General features: G+C 42.6%; 1 protein-coding gene across 4 annotated transcripts in view; it reads left to right on the forward strand.

The window, feature by feature from the left end:
* The first annotated feature begins 7,459 nt into the window (after positions 1-7,459).
* The window catches only part of MEMO1 (mediator of cell motility 1), a 122,957-nt gene continuing 109,837 nt past the window's right edge, over positions 7,460-20,579 (forward strand). For 3 of the 4 annotated variants that reach the window (XR_003588738.3, XM_027966965.3, XM_042246312.2), the window contains exon 1: positions 7,725-7,871. Coding sequence is in view for 3 of the 4 variants with exons in the window: in XM_027966965.3 (XP_027822766.1) it covers positions 7,811-7,871 (61 nt within the window). In the remaining variant the exon portion in view is untranslated. Of the gene's footprint in view, positions 7,872-20,579 lie in introns of all 4 variants that reach the window. The other variant, XM_027966964.3, reaches the window with a different exon arrangement.

The raw sequence follows: 20,579 nt of genomic DNA on the forward strand, positions 1-20,579 counted from the left end.
ATTTAATCCTCAAAACCCTGTGATGCAGGTTTAGGTGAAAAAAGTGAGATTTAATTAACTTGCTTAAAGTTACAGGGGAAGTAAGTTCGGGGCAGAGATTCAAACCCAGCTTAAATGCTGTATTGGCTCCCTCCCCTTAAAGCTGTATTGCCCTCAGGTGTGCTTGTCTGTCTGTATGTGTGTACAATAGAAACCCTCTCATCTGGTTGGTAGATTAAAAGAAGGAGTCATAATAAGGAATCATAAAAGACACTGGATAGTTTTTTTTAAATCTTTTTAACTTGGTAATATTTTTGATTTCAGCCATTGCTCTGGGTATGGATTCTTTGATTGGAATTCTGTATTTCTTCCACAAACCACTCCTATAATGTAGGCAGTTTCAGATTTTTTGAAAGTAGAGTAAGCTCTTAGACATAAGATCTTCATGCCTTAAGGTGTTAAGTGTATAATGACCCTTTTTTCATGAGTTTTTTCCTCCTGCCTTTGGTCACCTTATCTGCTTCTCATTTGACAATTGTTTTTATTGAGTCCAAAGCATTTCACCTAATTTTTGTACTAATACTTTCTGCATTATGTATTTCTATTTCATTGGCTTGTGTAATATTTTATTATGTAATGGCAGTACCTTGTACATCTGGTATAAATAGGTTGGAGAATGTGATTAAGCCTTGTTAGTGATGCACACACACCTGGGAGAAGAGTTGCAACAGTGTGACTTTCCTAAGTGTAATCTACCAGCTTAAAGAATTCAGCTTGTGGTGGACATGGTTCAGTGTATTTACTATGGAGATGGAGAACATCACTTTACTCCAGTAAACTGGTTAACTAGGAATCACTTAAGCAAGCTTCTGCTATACTTTGAGGAGGTATTTCATGTGTAGCTGACAATTATACTATGGAAACAATTCCTATCCTTTGATTAGGAAGATAATGTTTAGTAAGCAAATTTTACAATAATAGAGTACAATAATAGAGTAATATCCTATGGAGTGAATTTCTTGAAAAAGGTGGATAAGTGAGAGGACCAGTACAGTAAATCAGGAATAGATTCCCAAAGGATATAGAGACCTTAAATTGGAAAAACAGGGACTTCCCTGGTGGTCTAGTGTTTAGGACTCTGCGCTTTCACTGTCAAATTCAGTTCAGTTCAGTCGCTCAGTCGTGTCTGACTCTTTGCGACCCCATGAATTGCAGCACGCCAGGCCTCCCTGTCCATCACCAACTTCTGGAGTTCACTCAAACTCAAGTCCATCAAGTCAGTGATGCCATCCAGCCATCTCATCCTCTGTCATCCCCTTCTCCTCCTGCCCCCAATCCTTCCCAGCATCAGAGTCTTTCCAATGAGTCAACTCTTCCCATGAGGTGGCCAGAGTACTGGAGTTTCAGCTTTAGCATCATTCCTTCCAAAGAACACCCAGGGCTGATCTTCAGAATGGACTGGTTGGATCTCCTTGCAGTCCAAGGGACTCTCAGTCTTTTCCAACACCACAGTTCAAAAGCATCAATTCTTCGGTGCTCAGCTTTCTTCACAGTCCGACTCACATCCATACATGACCACTGGAAAAACCATAGCTTTGACTAGACGGACCTTAGTCGGCAAAGTAATGTCTCTGCTTTTGAATATGCTATCTAGGTTGGTCATAACTTTCCTTCCAAGGAGTAAGTGTCTTTTAATTTCATGGCTGCAATCACCATCTGCAGTGATTTTGGAGCCCAGAAAAGTAAAGTCTGACACTGTTTCTACTGTTTCCCCATCAATTTGCCATGAAGTGATGGGACCAGATGCCCTGATCTTCGTTTTCTGAATGTTGAGCTTTAAGCCAACTTTTTCACTCTCTTCTTTTACTTTCATGAAGAGGCTTTTTAGTTCCTCTTCACTTTCTCACTGCCAAGGGCACAGGTTTAATGCCGGTTAGGGAACTGAGATTCCCACATGCTGGGGCCAAAAAAATATAAGTTTTAGTAGAAGGAAACTAAACTGTCTTCCTAATTCTGATGAGCCTATTGGGAGAATATTGAACCTTTGTTTAAATTTCATTTAGGAAAAGGTATAGGAGATTTTGGGCTTTCCAGGTGGCTCAGTGGGTCAAGAAGCCAACTGTAATGCAGGAGACACAGGTGACGCAGATTCAGTCCCTGGGTCAGGAAGATCCCCTGGAAGAGGAAATGGCAACCCACTCCAGTATTCTTGCCTGGGAAATCCCATGGACAGAGGAGCCTGGTGGGCTACAGTCCAAGGGGTCACAAAGACTCAGACACAAATGAGCGTACACACACACACAGGAGATTTTAAGACTGATAACCTCCCATTAGCAACATGATAGAATGGTTGTAGGGACTGCATTAAATATTGTAGCCAGGTATGTTCCTGGACTGGATTCCGAAAAGGTATTAACAAATAGGCCTGATACATAAAGGGGAAAGAGATGGATGGTGTAAATGACTACTTCTGAGAATCCACTTGCTTAAAATCTCTGGAGTTAAAGTAAGTGATATAGGGAAATAGATCACCGGAGCTAGAGGGGGCAGTCGAATAAGAATTTTCTTTATAAGAAAACTCGTCAGCCTTTAAACACTTTAAATCTTTTGACTCAGTTTAATTTATCTGTTTGTTAATCCTAAATAATTAACAAATTTGCAGAAAGCTCTATCTACAAAATTTACTCCAAAAAATTGGAAATGAACAAGTTTTCATCTTGTGGGAATCATTAAATATGTAAAGACTTAGCCTAGTGTCAGATACATAGTAAGGGTTTAGTAAATATTCCTTATGGAGAATGATTTCTAAAGAAGAAAAGGGCTAAGTCAACTGATACTAGGTTATACTGTTAACTGAAATCAAAAGAGCATCCTTATGCTAAACTGTTTTCTCAAGCTTCATTTTTTCAAAACCCTGTGGTATTCTAGAATATTTTCCTGGTAAAGAGCCTTAGTAATTAGAGGGCTCCTCAATCTAGCAGTTGTGTATAAAGTGAAGGTGAAAGTTGCTCAGTGGTGTCCGACTCTTTGCAACCCCATGGGCTACACAGTTCATGGAATTCTCTAGGTCAGAATACTGGAATGGGTAGCCTTTCCCTCCAGGGGATCCTCTCCAGGGGATCTTCCCAACTCAGGGATCAAACTCAGGCCTCCTGCATTGCAGGCAGATTCTTTACCAGCTGAGCCACAAGGGAAGCCCAGTTGCTGTATATCGTCACCCTGCTTATTTAACTTCTATGCAGAGTACATCATGAGAAATGCTGGACTGGAAGAAACACAAGCTGGAATCAAGATTGCTGGGAGAAATATCAATAACCTCAGATATGCAGATGACACCACCCTTATGGCAGAAAGTGAAGAGGAACTCAAAAGCCTCTTGATGAAAGTGAAAGAGGAGAGTGAAAAAGTTGGCTTAAAGCTCAACATTCAGAAAACGAAGATCATGGCATCCGGTCCCATCACTTCATAGGAAATAGATGGGGAAACAGTGGAAACAGTGTCAGACTTTATTTTTTTGGGCTCCAAAATCACTGCAGATGGTGACTGCAGCCATGAAATGAAAAGATGCTTACTCCTTGGAAGAAAAGTTATGACCAACCTAGAAAGCATATTCAAAAGCAGAGACATTACTTTGCCAACAAAGGTCCGTCTAGTCAAGGCTATGGATTCCCAGTGGTCATGTATGGATGTGAGAGTTGGACTGTGAAGAAGGCTGAGCACCGAAGATTGATGCTTTTGAACTGTGGTGTTGGAGAAGACTCTTGAGAGTCCCTTGGACTGCAAGGAGATCCAACCAGTCCATTCTGAAGGAGATCAGCCCTGGGATTTCTTAGGAAGGACTGATGCTAAAGCTGAAACTCCAGTACTCTGGCCACCTCATGGGAAGAGTTGACTCATTGGAAAAGCCTCTGATGCTGGGAGGGATTGGGGGCAGGAGGAGAAGGGGACAACAGAGGATGAGATGGCTGGATGGCATCACTGACTCGATGGACACGAGTCTGAGTGAACTCCGGGAGTTGGTGATGGACAGGGAGCCCTGGCGTGCTGCGATTCATGGGGTCGCAAAGAGTCGAACATGACTGAGGGACTGAACTGGACTGAACTGAACTGAAGATTTAAAAATGGTCAGTTTAATACTGCCATATAAGCTCCAAAAATCAAGCCTAATAAATTACTTAATTGTTTTGGGGTATAGGTAGTATATGTATATGGCACAAAGTTCAAAAGATACACAAAGATGTACACTGTTAGCAGTTTGTTATATTCTTCTAGAAGTATTCCATGTATATTCAAGTGTGTGAGAAGTATCTGGTTTTACACAAATGCTATCGTAACCGTATACATTGTTGTGCAATTTGCTTTTTGCATTTTTTTTGGAGTTCTTTCCATACCAGTATATTCTACCTTATTGTTTTTAAAGGGTGCATACATATGGATATATCCTAAATTAACAAGTATCATCGACAGATACTGTGTTTGTTTCTAGTTGTTAGTACAGCCAGATACGGTGATTCTCTGACATGCTATTTCAGAAGATAGTTATTAATGTTGGGCTGTGGGTATCTTATTTGTTGAAGTCTGTGCTTCATGAAGACTATTATGAAGATTTCCTCCTTGCCCTTTACTTTGGATGATGTTTGTGGAGTGTCAAACCCAAATCCTTGGTAGATATAATGGAATTGTTAATATGAAGTGTACAGTAATGCCAAACAGGCTTCTTCCAGGATATCAAGTATTTTCCATGGATCACATATTTATATGGATCTTCCTAAATTTAGGGGTTGTGGGTAAGTGAGTAGTTTCAGCATCTCTTTAAAGAGTTTATCTTTGAATAAAGTAGCCAGAATAAGATGGACAAGAGGAGTATGATGGGATATATTAAGAGCATTCGTGAGGTAATAGAAGATCCTCTAGTCTTTGACTTCACTTGGCATTGTGGTCTTTGCTGAGTTTGATCAGTAAGAAAAATCCTTTGAGGAAAGAAGCCTCCAACTGAACATTTTAATAGGGAGGATGCTTAATTTTAGATTAGATTACTAGTTTGGAATGAGACCTAGGCTTGTTGCTAGGAGCGGAGAATAATGAGAAAACAAACATTTACAAAGAACAGTTTATAAGTTGTTTTCAGGTGCCTTACTTGGTGATTCTCACAGCAAGCCTGTGAGTTAAATATAACTGCTGTTTGCATTTCACAGATGCGATAACTGAGGGTTGAAAAGGTTAAATTACTAGATATCCATAATCACATAGCTGATGAGTGACAGGGCAATCAATGTTCTTACACCATATAAACCATATCAACTATTTCCTTTTCTTGAAATTTACAATGAAGTGTTTACAATTTCAGCAGTTATCACTGAGTTTTGTCACTTCAGAAAGAGTAACAGGGAATCGGCTTCAGCCCTCCTTTTTCTGTTATCCCTAGACTGACAACTTGGTACGTGTACCCCCACCCTCCAATATTTGGGCAGGTTAGTGGTGAAGTGAGAAGGTTAAAAATTGAATACAGAGCTACATAGAATGGAGGGTGTTTCCCCCCCCCCCCCAGCGTAAAAAGAGTGTATAAAAAGGTGTGAAAGTCAGAAATGTTCCAGTAATTGACCAGGACTGGGATCTCAAGCAAGATCCATGGACCTTAAAGTTGAAAAGATGAGAATAGAAAGTGTAGTACCTGAAAAAAAAAAAAATCTATTACTATGACACTAGGAAAACTTGAAAATTAAGCACAGTCGTTTGCTTTGGCCTCTACCACGGATCTGTTTAGAGGCCAAAGCAAACGACTGTGCTTAATTTTCAAATTTTCCTAGTGTCATAGTAATAGATTTTTTTTTTTTTCAGGTACTACACTTTCTATTCTCACCTTTTCCACGGCCTCTACCACAGAACTGTTTAGACTTCCCTGGTGGCGCAGACGGTAAAGCATCTGTCTACAATGCGGGAGACCCGGGTTCCATCCCTGGGTTGGGAAGATCCCCTGGAGAAGGAAATGGCAATCCACTCCAGGACTATTGCCTGGGAAATCTCATGGACAGAGGAGCCTGGTAAGCTACAGTCCACCGGGTGAAAGAGTCGGACACGGCTGAGTAACTTCACTATATTCACTATACGGGTCTGTTTAGTGTGAATTTCAGATATAACAATGTTTTAGTTTTAATTCCAAGTCTTTCATCGAGGGCATGCCATTTGCTCTTACTCTCTTTCTAGTTTTGGAATGGTCTACTCCATAACATTTTCTTGGAGGTCCAAGATATTCTACTTTACTGGGATTATTATATAATTTTAATATAATTCTTTGTTTCTGACACTTGCGGTGGGATTTAAAAGATAATTGAGGGTTGGAAATAATGTTTGGGGGGTTAGTCGCTAAGTCGTGTCTGGCTCTTGCAACCCCACGGACTGCAGCCAGCCAGGCTCCTCTGTTCATGGGATTCTCCAGGCAAGATTACTGGAGTGGGTTACCATTTCCTTATCCCTTCCCAACCCAGGAATCGAACCTTGGTCTTTTGCACTGCAGGCAGTCTTTACCAACTGAGCTATGAGGGAAGCCAACGTACTAGGCTCTCCTAACACCTCGAGTATTGTTACGACCATTTTATAGATGAGAATAACTGAGGCTAGCTATGTCACACTGTCGCCCAGGTACAGAGTTAAGATATGCACTTACATAAACATAAATCGAAACAAGACAACTTTACAGTATCGAAGCCACGATTAGGTGGTAAGGGTGGCCCTGTGAAGCAAAAACAGCATTTGCTGCACCACAGGCACACCTGCTTCTGCAAATGAACTTTCCAACGTGGCGACAGACTTGCGTGCCTAGGAGTGAAGCCTTGGGGGTAAGCACCCACTAAGGGTTCCTGCGTGTGGTGGGGAAGACAGGGGACTTTCCACGTGGAAAGCTGCACCGAAGAGCCCTCGGTGTTCTCGGTTTAAGGAAGTTGGTTGGGGGAGGGGGCTTGCCCTGCGGCTGCGTCCTGCTCCCCGCGCCCTCCCCCTCCCCGCCTCTGCTGCCGCTAAACCCCGGAGAGCGGAGCGTGCACGGTGAGACTCCTCGGCGGGCCTGGCAGCGGCTGCTGGGCATGCTCAGTGGGCAGGACCCGTTAGAGTGGCGAGTAAGGAAGCGTTGGCTCTTCTCTAGGCTGCCTTCCCCGGTTCAGGCCCCGGCCCTGGGCTTTTGTGTGCGCAGAGCCGCAGCCGCCGCTGCTTCCTCGCGGGGCCGCCCGACCCCAGATGCCGTCCGGCCTGTCCGGTGTCCGCCGTTAACCTCGCCGCGCAGCCGGAGGAGGAGCGGGGCGGGGCGGGGCCGGCGGGCCGGCAGCCGGGCGGGCGGGAGGGCCCGGCCGGGCGTGGGGGTGGGGGTGGGTGCGGGGAGTCCCGCCGGGGGTGGGGGGGGGGGGCGGGCGCGGAGTCACGGGGGTGGGGTCACCGGCGGTGGCTCGGGGAGGCCGACCGGGAAGGGAGGGGGCCGTGGGGGCGGCTCGGAGCAACCAGCCCCGGCTGGGGAGCGGCGGCGACTCCGGGGGCCGGGGCCACGGCTCTCCGAGCTCCGGCGTGAGGCCGCCGCGGGCCCCGTCTTCCGGCGGCCGCCCGAGTTTGTGGTGATTGTTGCCGCCGCCGCCACCGCCCCGGCTGCCATCTCCTCCTCCTCCTCCCGGGCCGCCGCCTCCTCCTCTTCCTCCTCCTCCTGGGCCGGGTCGATCCCCTCCCCGCTGCCGCCTCCTCCTGGGCTGGGCCCGCGGTGTCTCGTCCCCTCGCGGAGCCGCTCCTGCCGCCGCCGCCGCCGCCGCCTCCTCATTCATCCTCGTGCACCATAGGCGGCACAGGCACCAAGATGTCCAACCGAGTGGTCTGCCGGGAAGCCAGCCACGCCGGGAGCTGGTACACAGCCTCAGGTAGGGCCCCAGGCCGGCCGGCCCGCCCGCCGCCGCCGCCGCCTGGCCCGGCGCCCGGCCGCCCGAGGTCGGCGGCCCGGCCGCGCGCGGCGGCGGGAGGGACGAGGGCGCGGACGGCCGCCGGCCGCGGACCGCGTGGGGAGGGAGCGGGCCGGAGGCCGGCCTCGCCGCCTGCCCGGCCCGGGCGGCATCCTGCCGGGCAGCCCGGGGCCGGCCGCGCTCGCGCTCTGCCCGGAGTTGGGCGAGAGGGAGAGTTGCCTCCTCGGCAGCCTGCGCCCTCCCTCGGGACCCGGCTGGGGCAAAGAGTGTGCTCCCCGACCGAGCCTCCTCGTCGCCTCCTCCAGCTCCCGGGAAGCGGGTGGCCGGCCGCAGCCACCCTGGGGAGGACCGTTCACCAGGCGCCCGAGTCCCGCTTCCTCCGCGCGACCCTCCGGCCGCGGGAGGGACGCGCCTTCCTCCTCTCCCCTTCCCTCCCCTCGCGTCTCCTCTCCTCTCCTCTCCTGCCCGAACGGCGCCCGCGGGACCCGGGGAGTTCTCAGCCTCCCGGGTGCACCCGGGCTCTGCTCGCCCGCCTCCTGCCAGGCACCCTTCGCCCTCTCCAACCCCCACCCCACCCCGACAGCTGAGAACGGGAGGCCGCATTCTCCCTCACCTCTTCAGGTGCTCTGCCGTCTAGAGAGGAGTGAAGGGTAGTACTTTTTCGCTTGTCAGACTGGAGGCAAGGTCTGGGCTTGGGAGATCTGGGAGAGGAGGCCCTTTCCTGGGATTTGCAGCTCAGCCCGTTGGGGGTAGGGTAGGAGTACTGTTAAGCAGGGGCTTGGGGTGGCCTCCCAGCTCTTTTGTCGGTGTTTTCATTGTTACTGTCATTCACGAAAGGGGCAGCTGGAGATGGCATCAGCACTTTTCCTGAGCGGCCTCTCAAGCCTCAACACCGAGCAGGTGCTGGAAATAACGAACGCGGTGGTCAGGTTTTGAGTGAATTTAATCTTCTGTAGACACTGTCTAAAAACATTTTAGAGCTCTTTATGTAAAAGAGTGTAGGGATTTTCCCTTTAATAAAGCTCTGGTTGGAACGACTGTTTGGGGGGATTACTTTCTGGAGTCACATTTCTGTTAAGTGACAAAGTTCCACTGTGATTCCTGAATTTTCCGTCATTTGGTACTGGCTTATCAATAACTAGACCCAACTCTTTAATGTGAGTCAAATCATGTTTTCCTTTGCAAATGGTTGGGTTGGACAGTGACATGGTTTGTGAGAAGACAAAGATTTGCAAGATAATTAATTTCTCTGAGGTTGCTAAGCTCTCATTAAATGCATGCACTTTACTGACTCAAGATTTCCTGTGTTAAGAAGACACAAAGGATTTGTAGGCCTAACAGGTAGCTATAGTTTTGCATTAAGCAGATGACTTTTCATGGTTACAGTGGCTTCCCTCATGGTCCCAAAGTACTTCATAAATATTTCATCAGGTCTCACAACCTAGAATGTTAGCTAAGCTTTTCTTGTTCAGTTTATGCATATGTGCCCAAGATTCTGTACAGACCAGTGGCAGAACAGGAATGGGATTCACTGGTTCCTGGGTTTCTCTTCCAGTCAGTGCACTATTACTATTAAATTTATCAATGAATAATAGTCTTTTCAAGGTTGTAAGTCACTAAACGTTTTTTCTTCAGTGTGTTCTGAAGCGTTACAGAGTCTCAGTTTTCACTTTCATGACCATCTTTTGGTTAATTTGTCTTCTATACTTTTCAAAAGTGTTTTAAACTTCTTTTGTAGTTTGCATTGAACTGTGGGCAAATGATTCTGGAGCAATTTTTATAGGTTCTTGAACATTCTTTTCATAGTAAAATAAGGCGTAGTTCACACTTCAGACTTGAAAAGACTTCTTCAGTAATCTTCTCAATGTTAAGAATTCCTTAATCTAGCTCAAGACATTGTGTTTTTAAAACTATCAATAGTGAACTAAAATGGACAACTTAAAAAATTTTTTAAACTATATTCTCATTTCTCTAAATTCTGAATGAAGTCAATGTCATTTTGGTAATGTGAGTTGTCATGGAGAAGTTTATTGTTAAAAAAAATTCAGACCATGTATGGCTTGTGTGTGTGTGTGACTTAAGTAATAATTAAGGGTTAATTTAAAGCAATTTAGTTTTAAAAGCTGATTTCATGTTTTAAAAATGAGTAAAAAGATATGTAAGTAAATTTTGATTTAATCTAGTGACCCCTAGACCCCAGTGTACCTAGATTGGTACCATTGACCATTGGAAAAATTTTACTTGTGTTGTTGTTGTTCCCTTAAACTAACCCTAAAAACATATAATAGGAGACATGCTTTTGGATTGTCATTCTGTAGTTCCTACAGCATTTAAATGATTATGTCTGTAGAATTGAAGTGTTCAATTACTGATAAAAGAGAGAAATAAAATATGCTTCATTTATATAGCTAGTTCAGAAAAAAAAGTGTATGCACACATACATGTGTTTTATAACACACATCTTCATCTAGCTATATGCTAGATCAATTGATAGAAGTATCAAGTATTCCCTGCCCTCCAGGAAGATAATTTGAAGTAAGTAGTAACTCAGGACAGCAAGTAAATATCAGATAAATTGAAGCAGTGCTTCTAGGAGCTAGGAGGAGGGTGGAATCACTTCAAAAGATTAGAATTATGTTTCAAAGGAAGGGTATTTGGGTAGCTTTGGAAAGGGGAAAGTATATTGGGGAACACCACAAAGATACAGAAGCAGGTGAGTATAAGTAGGTCAGTTTAACAAGAATGGAAGGTTCTCACAGGGGTGTGGTTCAAGGACCTGGTTGAAGCTAGGGTGTAGATCCCTATGCATTCATAGGGATTTGACTTATGCTGTGGGCAGTCACGACCAGTGCAGAAGTTTCTGAGTGGGGCACTGATACACAAGAAACATTTTAGGAAAATTAATCTCATAGGACGGTTAATCCTCACTTCTTTATGGGTGTACAGCAGGGATCAGCAAACTCACATTGCCTGCAGTCCAAATCCAGCCTGTGACTTTTTTTTTTGTAAAGTCCACTAGTGAAGTATGGTTTTTCATTTTTAAAGGGTTTAAAAAAACCAAGAAGTGCAGTAGAGACTGTATGTGGCTTGTAAAGCCTAAAGTTTTTCCTATTTATTGGCCTACAGAAAAAAATCGTTGACACATAGTGTACGTTAGTGGTTCTCAATGTGACTTCTAGATCAGCAGTATAATGACTGTATTCTGTATTTGTTTCTGGGTGTGTTGTATCTTTCATTTCATTGTTTCAGGCCCTTATCTTCTATCTGGACAGTTATAACTCTCTCCTAACTGCTGTTCTTTCTGCCAGCTTGATTCCTCTTAAGTCTGTGCTCTGCATTGCTCCCTGGATAATCTCTCTGACCACATAATTTCTTTGTATAATCCTCACTGGCCCATCTTGCCTATTGGATAAGGTCTAAGTCCTTTCATGACTTGGCATCTTTCTATCTCTTGCCACTTCCCCCAGTCCCATCCTAGTTCTCCCTTTTACTACTCTTAAGCAATGTCTAACAGCTGTTCATTGTTTCTTTAGATACACTATGCTGTTTCTTATCACTGTGTTTTCATTCGAGCTATTTCCTCTGTTGGAATGCACTTCACCAGGATAACTTCTAATGTTTAAAGGACTCAGGTGTTAACACCTCCTAGAAGCCTACCCTGATGCCTTTCCTCCCACTGTCTGTCGTTGATGTTCCTTTGTGTTCCCATAATATCCGGTGTGTATCTCTATACATTTACCTTGTTATCCATGTGTGTGGTCTTTTGTAAGATTATGAACTAGAAGCCAGGGATCATTTGCTACTAATTTTTTTTTATACCTTAAGTTCTCAGCGCTGGTTTTGTACAACTTAGTAGATATTCAATAGGTATCTGAACAAGTGAACATTAAAGTACTTGGCATATAGGAGGTTCGGACAAAGATATTGATGTCTGAATCCCTAAGAGCATTGGGCGTCATATAGGACCATTGCTAGTTAAGTCTCTGAGCATGATGTAGGTGAAGAATCTTGGTAGAAAAGGATTAGAAATCTTGATTCACTAGTTAGGGGGACTGTATTTCATATAAGATTTTTAAAGAAATATGACATACATAGAGAAAAGTGTACAGCCAGTTGAAGTTTCACAAAATAGGGATATCATTGTAAGTAGCAGCCAGCTCAGCAAATGTCAGTACTGGAATTCTCAACTTGCACTATATTCCTTGTATTCTAACACCATAGGGAAGTTTTGTCTGTTTTTGAACTCTGTATAAAAGGAATCATGTAGTATATCTTGTTTGAGCTTATTTTGCTCAACATTATGTTTGAGATTAATTCATGTTTTACTGTGGTTTGTTTATTATTATTGTATTCTATTCTAATGTTTGGGGGGTTTGTCGCTAAGTTGTGTCCGACTCTTGCATCCCCATGGACTGTAGCCTGCCAGGCTCCTCTGTCCATGGGATTCTCCAGGCAAGATTACTGGAGTGGGTTGCCATTTCCTTTTCCAGGGGATCTTCCCAACCCAGGAATTGAACCCGGGTCTCCTGCTCTGCAGGCAAAGTCTTTACAAACTAAGCTATAAGCTGAGCGCTGAAGAATTGATGCTTTTGAACTGCAGTGTTGGAGAAGACTCTTGAGAGTCCCTTGGACTGCAAGGAGATCCAGCCAGTTCATCCTGAAGGAGATCAGTCCTGGGTGTTCTTTGGAAGGACTGATGCTGAAGCTGAAACTCCAATACTTTGGCCACCTCATGGGAAGAGTTGACTCATTTGAAAAGACTGTGATGCTGGGAGGGATTGGGGGCAGGAGGAGAAGGGGATGACAGAGAATGAGTTGGCTGGATGGCATCATCGACTCGATGGACGTGAGTTTGGGTAGACTCCGGGAGTTGGTGATGGACAGGGAGGCCTGGTGTGCTGCGATTCATGGGGTCACAAAGAGTCGGACACAACTGAGCAACTGAACTGAACTGATTCTATTCTATGAGTAAACCACAGTTTTTCCATTCTACTGTTGATGGACATTTACATTATTTACAGTTTTGCCGCTTTGGAAATTTTTGTACTCTTATTTCCTGATGAACACATACATGCATTTTTGTTGGGTATGTACCTTAAGTGGAATTATTAGGTCATAGTTATGGCTATGATATATTCATTTTTAGTAGATTTTACTGAAGTTCTGCCAAGTGGTTTCATAAACTTTTACTCCCTCCGGCAGTGTGTGAGAGCATTCCAGTTGTTCCACATCTTTGCCAACACTTGGTATTGTCAGTCTTTTTATTTTTGGTTATTGCTGGGAGAGTGTGTAGTGACATTGATTGTAGTTTTTATTTTCCCAATGACTGTTGAAATTGAGCATCTTTTTTTATTAGCCATTTGAACTTCTGCTTTTGTGAAATGTCTTTTAAGTCTTTTGCCCTTTTTCTACTAGAGTATTTACTTTTTCCGTATTGATGTAGTTCTTTATGTATTTTGGATATAGTCTTTTTAGATAGGAGTATTGCAGATACCTTCTGCTCTGTAGCTTTTTCAGGATCTTGGTGTCTTGGTGACTCAAAAGTTCTTCATTTTAAAGAAGTCTGGTTAACAATTGGTTAGTGTTCTTTTGTTTCCATTTATGAAATCTCTACCCATGAAATTTAACTTTCCTATGTTTTCTTTTAAAGGCTTTCTTTTCACCTTTCATAGTAAGATCAGTAATTCATTTGCTTGATAGCTGTATCTGTATGGTTTTGGTGGGTTACATAGATTTATTTTGAAATGTACACATAGAAAAATTGTAAATAAGTGTGTAAAATGGGTGGTACACTTTGATGAATATCCAGAAATATAACATACTCTGTAACTGTCTCCAGCTCAAGAAACAGAACATTTTCAACATCTCTGAGGGATGTATTACATTTTAATGTTTTCTGAAATTGGTATATTTTATATCTTAAGTGTGTATATAATGTTGGAGTATTCCCCCCCGGAAATTGGTTGTTATAGCTTATAATCACTAGTGCCATAGAAGTAAGGAAATATATCAGAGTCTAATGATTTCATAAAGCATTCTTGAAATGTTTGTTTGATATATCTTAATAGCAGTTTGCTTTTTTAAGTTGTTTTTTAATTCTTTCTGTTGTATTTCATGAATATATTTAATAGAATTATATCAGGGTTCTATCGTTGGAAAACCACAACCTTTTTTTATTGCTTGTATCTTGAGTTCTAGAGTGTCAAAATATATCTTGGTGTTTGAGAAACAAACACATTCTTTGAAGAGAAAATACTGTATAGTATTTAGTTTTGAAATGAACTTTCTTCTTTGTGCTTCATCTTGTTATTTTATGTTGGAGAAAGACAAGAAAGAAAGAACGAATTTCTTAGGTCAACTGTTGAGATTATTGCTTAATTACCTCTCTCACTTTCTCTCTTGTCCTTTCATGTGCAGTTTCCAAGTCAAAAATCTTCCCTACCTTCGTGGTGTAGTTTATATTATCTACTTTTGGGTTTTTGTCCATTTTGAAGAAAGTCAAGACACCAAATAAAGATGTCATTTGTTAAATGTATTCTGTAGTTGTATTTACATATATGTGTATGTAACTTCTAATCTTCAAAAGGCTGCTACAGGTTTGGTATTATCTGCATTTATGGATGTGGAAACCATGACTCAGAGAGTTTGAGAAACTTGTTTAAGTTGTTTAAGGTATAGTAAGTAAGTGGAAGAGCCAGTCTGACTCTGAAACTAGGGGCGAGGAAGTATGCTTTCCCAAACACTGAGATTTTCTGTTCCAGTCAGGTTTTTCCCTTACTACAATATTTGCATTTAACTGGCACTTATATTTCATTTATGGTTTGTAAAGCATTGTCTCACACATTTTTTATTTTCAGAATAATCTTATGATTAGGTGTAGGACAGGTAGGGTGGGCAGGTCTTTGATCCACCCCCACTTTGCTGTTTTATTCCTGAGAAACTAAGACTTGAAGGAGACTAAATTGCCTGAGTCATCTGCTGTTAAGTGGTAGAGCTAGAATTTGAACCTAGGACTTGTAGCTGAAGCCTAGTGTTCTTTCTAATTATAGTAATGCCAGAGTAAGTAAGAAGTTGAGCTATTTGGAATCAGTAAGCACCTCTATAATTGTCAGGTAAATATATTATAAAATAATAAAAGTGTGATTAAAAAAACATTTATGAAATATTGAGTATTATTGATATGGTATAAAAACTGACAAAAGAATTGGTAGAATGTAATTAATCAAGGATTAATCAAATCTAGGATTTGAATTTGGGCCTAACAAAACTTGACACTTCTGTAGAGGCTTTATTTAACATATTTATCAGTATTGGACAGACTCAGTTCTGTCTGAAAGGTACTACTCTAGGGACAGGTGCATAGAAGAAGATGAAACAGACAGAATCACTATAGAGTTTATATTCTAGTTGGAGACAGGCTATAAATAAGGTAAGTAAAACGTAAAGTACGTTAGATAGAGGAAAGTGCTTTGGAGAACTACAAAGCAAAGAGCTGATGCAAGAGGAATGTTAAAGAATGGGAGGAATTTTAAATGGCAAGGAAAGGGTTGACTTCACTGGACCTACATTTGAGTGAAGAAGTAGGTGAAGGAACAAGCCTTGCATTCTATATAATTTCAGGTCAGGGGTACAGCAGGTTCAAAGGTACTGTGGCTAGAGCAGGCCTGGAGTATTTGAGGAATGCAAGAAGGTCATTGCAACTAGAATGAAGTGACATGAGGTGGTTTGATATGAGCTTGAGAGGAAAATAAAATAGCTGGGGCAGAGGCACAAAGGTGTTGTGGTCAGACGATATTAGGTCTGGAAGACCAGTGTGAGGACTTGAGTGAGATAGCCATTGGAAGATTTTGAGCAGTTCGTGACAGGATCTAATTTAGACTTAACTCTAACAGCTTGACTGCTATGTTAAGAGTAGACTAGAGTTGGGGCGTGGTGAAAGCAGTGGCAAGGCCTGCACCAACAGTTAAGAGGAAAGTAGCACTCCATCTTACAGATGGGGATGGATTGAGTAATAGCTGTGAGGGAGAATAAGAAGTGGTTGATTATTGGATATATTTCGATGGTAGAGTCAAAAGGATTTGCTGACATACTCAAAGTGAGATATGAGAGGCAGAGAAGAGTCATGGATAGCTCTAAGGTTTATCCCTGAGATTGCAATAATGGAATTGCTGTTATCTGAGATAAGGAAGAGAAACAGGTTTGGAAGGGGAAGGTTAGAAGCTTGATTTTGGTCTGTTAAGTTTGAGATGTGTGCTTTATAGTTAAGTGAATATGTGAGTCTGGAGTTTAGGGGAGATGCCTAGGGTGGAGATATAAGATTGGGAATTATCATCATGTTGGATGGCTCAGCAGTAAAGAATTCGCCTACTAATGCAGGAGGTGGCGGGAACATGGGTTCAGTCCCTGGGTTGAGAAGATCCCGTGGAGGAGGAAATGGCAACCCACTCTAGTATTCTTGCCTGGAAAGTTCCATGGACAGAGGAGTCTGGCTGGCTACAGTACATGGGGTTGCAAAGAGTTGAGCACGACTGAGCATGTGAGCATGCACGCAGATAATATATTTGAAGCCAAGTGTCTGGATGAGATCACTGTAGGAATCAAAGTGGCCAGAAAAAAAGAGGTTTGTGAGTGAGCCTTAGAACACTTCGCACTTGAGGAGGTGAGGGTTATCATGTAAGGAAGATAGATGAAGCTTCTGGTGAGGAGAAGGTGTCCTGGGAGCCAAGTAGGGAAAATGCTTTAAGGCATCTCAACACAATTTATATAGTTTTTTTTTTTCTTAGAAAAGCACATTTAATCTGGTTTAAGCGACTCTGGTCTTAGCCGTCTCTTACCCTGCTCCCAGAGCTTCCTAACTGGTTGCTTAGATCCCATTCTATTCTTTACACAACAGCCTGAGAGATCTTTTCAAAATGTAAATAAGATAATATTATTTTCTAAAAACCCTATCATATTAATATTTAAAATCATACTTAAAAATCCTTGCCAAGGCTTAGAAGGTTTTACATGCTTTCACCTCTGCTCAGCGTTCTCATTTTATCTCATATTGCTTGTTGTTTACCTTATGCTGTTCCAGCCATTCAGGCCCCCTTCTTGTTCCACAAATACGTCAAGCTTATACCTGCCTTAGGACTTTTGTGTATACTTCATGATGTCTTCATGTATGGATGTGAAAGCTGGACAGTAAAAAAGCTGAGCGCCGAAGAATTGATGCCTTCAAACTGTGGTGCTGGAGAAGATTCTTGAGAGTCCCTTGGACTGCAAGGAGATCAAATCAGTCAGCCCTAAAGGAGATCATCCCTGAATATTCATTAGAAGGACTGATGCTGAAGCTGAAGCTCCAATACTTTGGCCACCTGATGCGAAGAGCCGACTCTCTGGAAAAGACCCTGATGCTGGGAAAGATTGAGGGCGGGAAGAGAAGGGGACGACAGAGGATGAGCTGGTTGGATGGCATCACCGACTCCATGGACATGAGTTTGCTTGAGCAAACTCCGGGAAATAGTGAGGGACAGGGAAACCTGGCAAGCGGCAGTCCATGGGTTGCAGAGTCGGACATGACTGAGCTACTGAACAGCAAAGTTGTTAACTAACAAAGTAGTTAATAACAAAGTGTTAACGAATCCTGGCTTGGTAGTCAAGGAAAGGGTGTTATTTATTGACTCTTATTAGTCACAGTTAGGAGGAGACTTACGGGGAGACATTGAAAATGAATGGAATAGGTTTTCCCAAAGTGTTCTGAGAAACAATAGTCCTTGGAGATGCCTTTGCAGAAAGGGTTTATGGTCAGATAAGTTTAGGAAATGATGCATCTGTTTTTCTCCCTTGGGCTCAGACATCTAACAATGGACTTGTTTTATGGCTCATTACATGGTCTGTCTTGGTGAGTGAGCTGTGTTTGTTTGAAAATAATGTATGTTTTCTGTAGTTGTGAGGTAGAATGCCCTCTAAATATTAATTAGGTTAAGTTGGGTTGTTGTATTTAAATCTTCTAACATTCCTATTGATTTTCCTTTTTTGTCTGTCCATTCCTGAGAGGAGTATTAAAATTCCAACTGTAATCCTGGATTTGTCTATTTTTCTCTTTTAGTTTTGTTGATTTGTTGCTTCAAGTTTTGTGAATCTCTGTTTTCTGATATACCTGTTAGGAGTTACACTTTCTTGGTGAACTGAGCATCACAGTATATGTTCCTCTTTCTGTTTGGTAGTATTTCTTACTTTGAGTTGTTTCTTGTTTTGTATTAATGAAGCCAGTCCAGCTTCCTTGTGGTTAATATTTACATACGGTATATGCTTTTCCTTGTGTGTCAAGGGTCACCAAGACCACCTTCAGGTTTGATGATTTGTTAGAAGGATCAAAGCAGTTATACTTACAGATGGGGTTTATTACAGAGAAAGAATACAGATTAAAATGAGGAAAAGTACGTATAGTGGAGTCCAGGAGGAACCAGGTGTGAGTGTCCAGTTGTCCTCTCAGTGATGCGTGACAGCAAGCGTGAAATACTGCCAACCAGGGAAGCTCAGCTGGGCCTTGGTACCCAGGTTTTTATTGAGGGTCAGTCTGTAGGCATGAGCACTTTTGTGACTAGCTACTCAGTCTCTAGCCCTCCTGTCTCCTGCAGAGGTCATACTGATACAATGTGGCCCAGGTTAGCAGGAGAACAAAAATAGGAGTTCACAGTAAGTCACATTGTTGGCATACACTATCTGGCAAGAAGCCCCAGGTATACAAAGACACCGAAAAAAATTGTGGTGGAATATATGTAACAAAATTTACTATTTTACCAATTTCTATGTGTCTACTTTTCTGACATCAGCACATTTGTGTTATTTACAACCATCTCCAGCACCCATTTCTAGAATGTTTTCATCTTTCCCACTGGAGGTTTGTACGCTTTAAGCAGTTAACTCTCTGTTGACCCCTTTCTTCAGCCGTGGCAACCCGTCTTTTTTATCTATGATTTTGCCTGTCCTTGGTGCATTTAAGTGAATTCATACAATATTTGTCCTTTTATGTCTGATTTATTTAACTTGGCATGTTTTCAGAGTTCATTTAGGTTGTAGCATGTTAGCAGAATTCTTTTCTAAAAATGAGTACTACCCATTGTATGATATACCACAGTTTACTTATTCATTTATTTGTTGACAGACGTTTCCCGGTTGACTTTTGTGAGTGACATTGCTGTGAATGTTGGTGTACAAGTGTCTGCGTGAATCTTGCTTTTAGTTATTTTTTATATCTATCTAGAAGTAGAATTGCTGGGTCATATAGTTCAGTACCTGGGTTGGGAAGATCCCCTGGAGAAGGAAATGGCAACCCACTCCAGGACCCATGGAAAATCCCATGGACAGAGGAGTCTGGTAGGCTACAGTCCATAGGGTCGCAAAGAGTCAGACATGACTGAGTGACTTCACTTTATAGTAATGCTGTGTTTTAACTTTTTGACAAAACACCAAGCTGATTTCCACAGCAGTTGCACCATTTTACATTTCTACCAGCAGTGTGTGGGGTTTCTGTTTTTTTTTTTTCACAACGTTGGCAAGACTTGTTATTTTCCTTTTTTTTTTGATAATAGTCATCCTAAAGACTGAGTTTGTATCATTATGGTTTTGATTTGTATTTTTCTAATTACTGAAGAGGAACTAAAAAACCTCTTGATGAAAGTGAAAGAGGAGAGCAAAAAAGTTGGCTTAAAGCTCAACATTCAGAAAACGAAGATCATGGCATCCGGTCCCATCACTTCATGGGAAATAGATGGGGAAACAGTGGAAACAGTGTCAGACTTTATTTTTTTGGGCTCCAAAATCACTGCAGATGGTGATTGCAGCCATGAAATTAAAAGACGCTCACTCCTTGGAAAAAAAGTGACCAACCTAGATAGTGTATTCAAAAGCAGAGACATTACTTTGCCGACTAAGGTCCGCCTAGTCAAGGCTATGGTTTTTCCTGTGGTCATGTATGGATGTGAGAGTTGGACTGTGAAGAAGGCTGAGTGCCGAAGAAATGATGCTTTTGAATTGTGGTGTTGGAAAAGACTCTTGACGGTCCCTTGGACTGCAAGGAGATCCAACCAGTCCATTCTGAAGGAAACCAACCCTGGGATTTCTTTGGAAGGAATGATGCTAAACCTGAAACTCCAATACTTTGGCCACCTCATGCGAAGAGTTGATTCATTGGAAAAGACTCTGATGCTGGGAGGGATTGGGGGCAGGAGGAGAAGGGGACAACAGAGGATGAGATGGCTGGATGGCATCACTGACTTGAAGGGCGTGAGTCTGAGTGAACTCCGGGAGATGGTGATGGACAGGGAGGCCTGGCATGCTGAGATTCATGGGGTCGCAAAGAGTCGGAGATGACTGAGCAACTGAACTGAACTGAACTGAATGACTAATTATGTTAAATACCTTTTCATGTGCTTATTGGCCATCTGTAATCATCTTTGGAGAAGTATCTTCAGGTCCTTTGCCCATTTTTGAATTGGGTTGTTTGCTTTTTTGTTGTTGTTGACCTGTAAGAGTTTGTAATATCTGTAATATTCTGGAAAGAAATCCTTTATCAGATATATGATTTGCTAGGATTTTCTCCCATCCTACAGATTGCCTTTTTACTTTCTTGATAATATTCTTTCACGTACAGTTTTTAATTTTGCAAAATTTAGTATTGTCTTT

The sequence above is a fragment of the Ovis aries genome, chromosome 3 (genome assembly GCF_016772045.2).
Source record: "Ovis aries strain OAR_USU_Benz2616 breed Rambouillet chromosome 3, ARS-UI_Ramb_v3.0, whole genome shotgun sequence".
In the NCBI taxonomy this organism is placed as follows: Eukaryota; Metazoa; Chordata; class Mammalia; order Artiodactyla; family Bovidae; genus Ovis; species Ovis aries.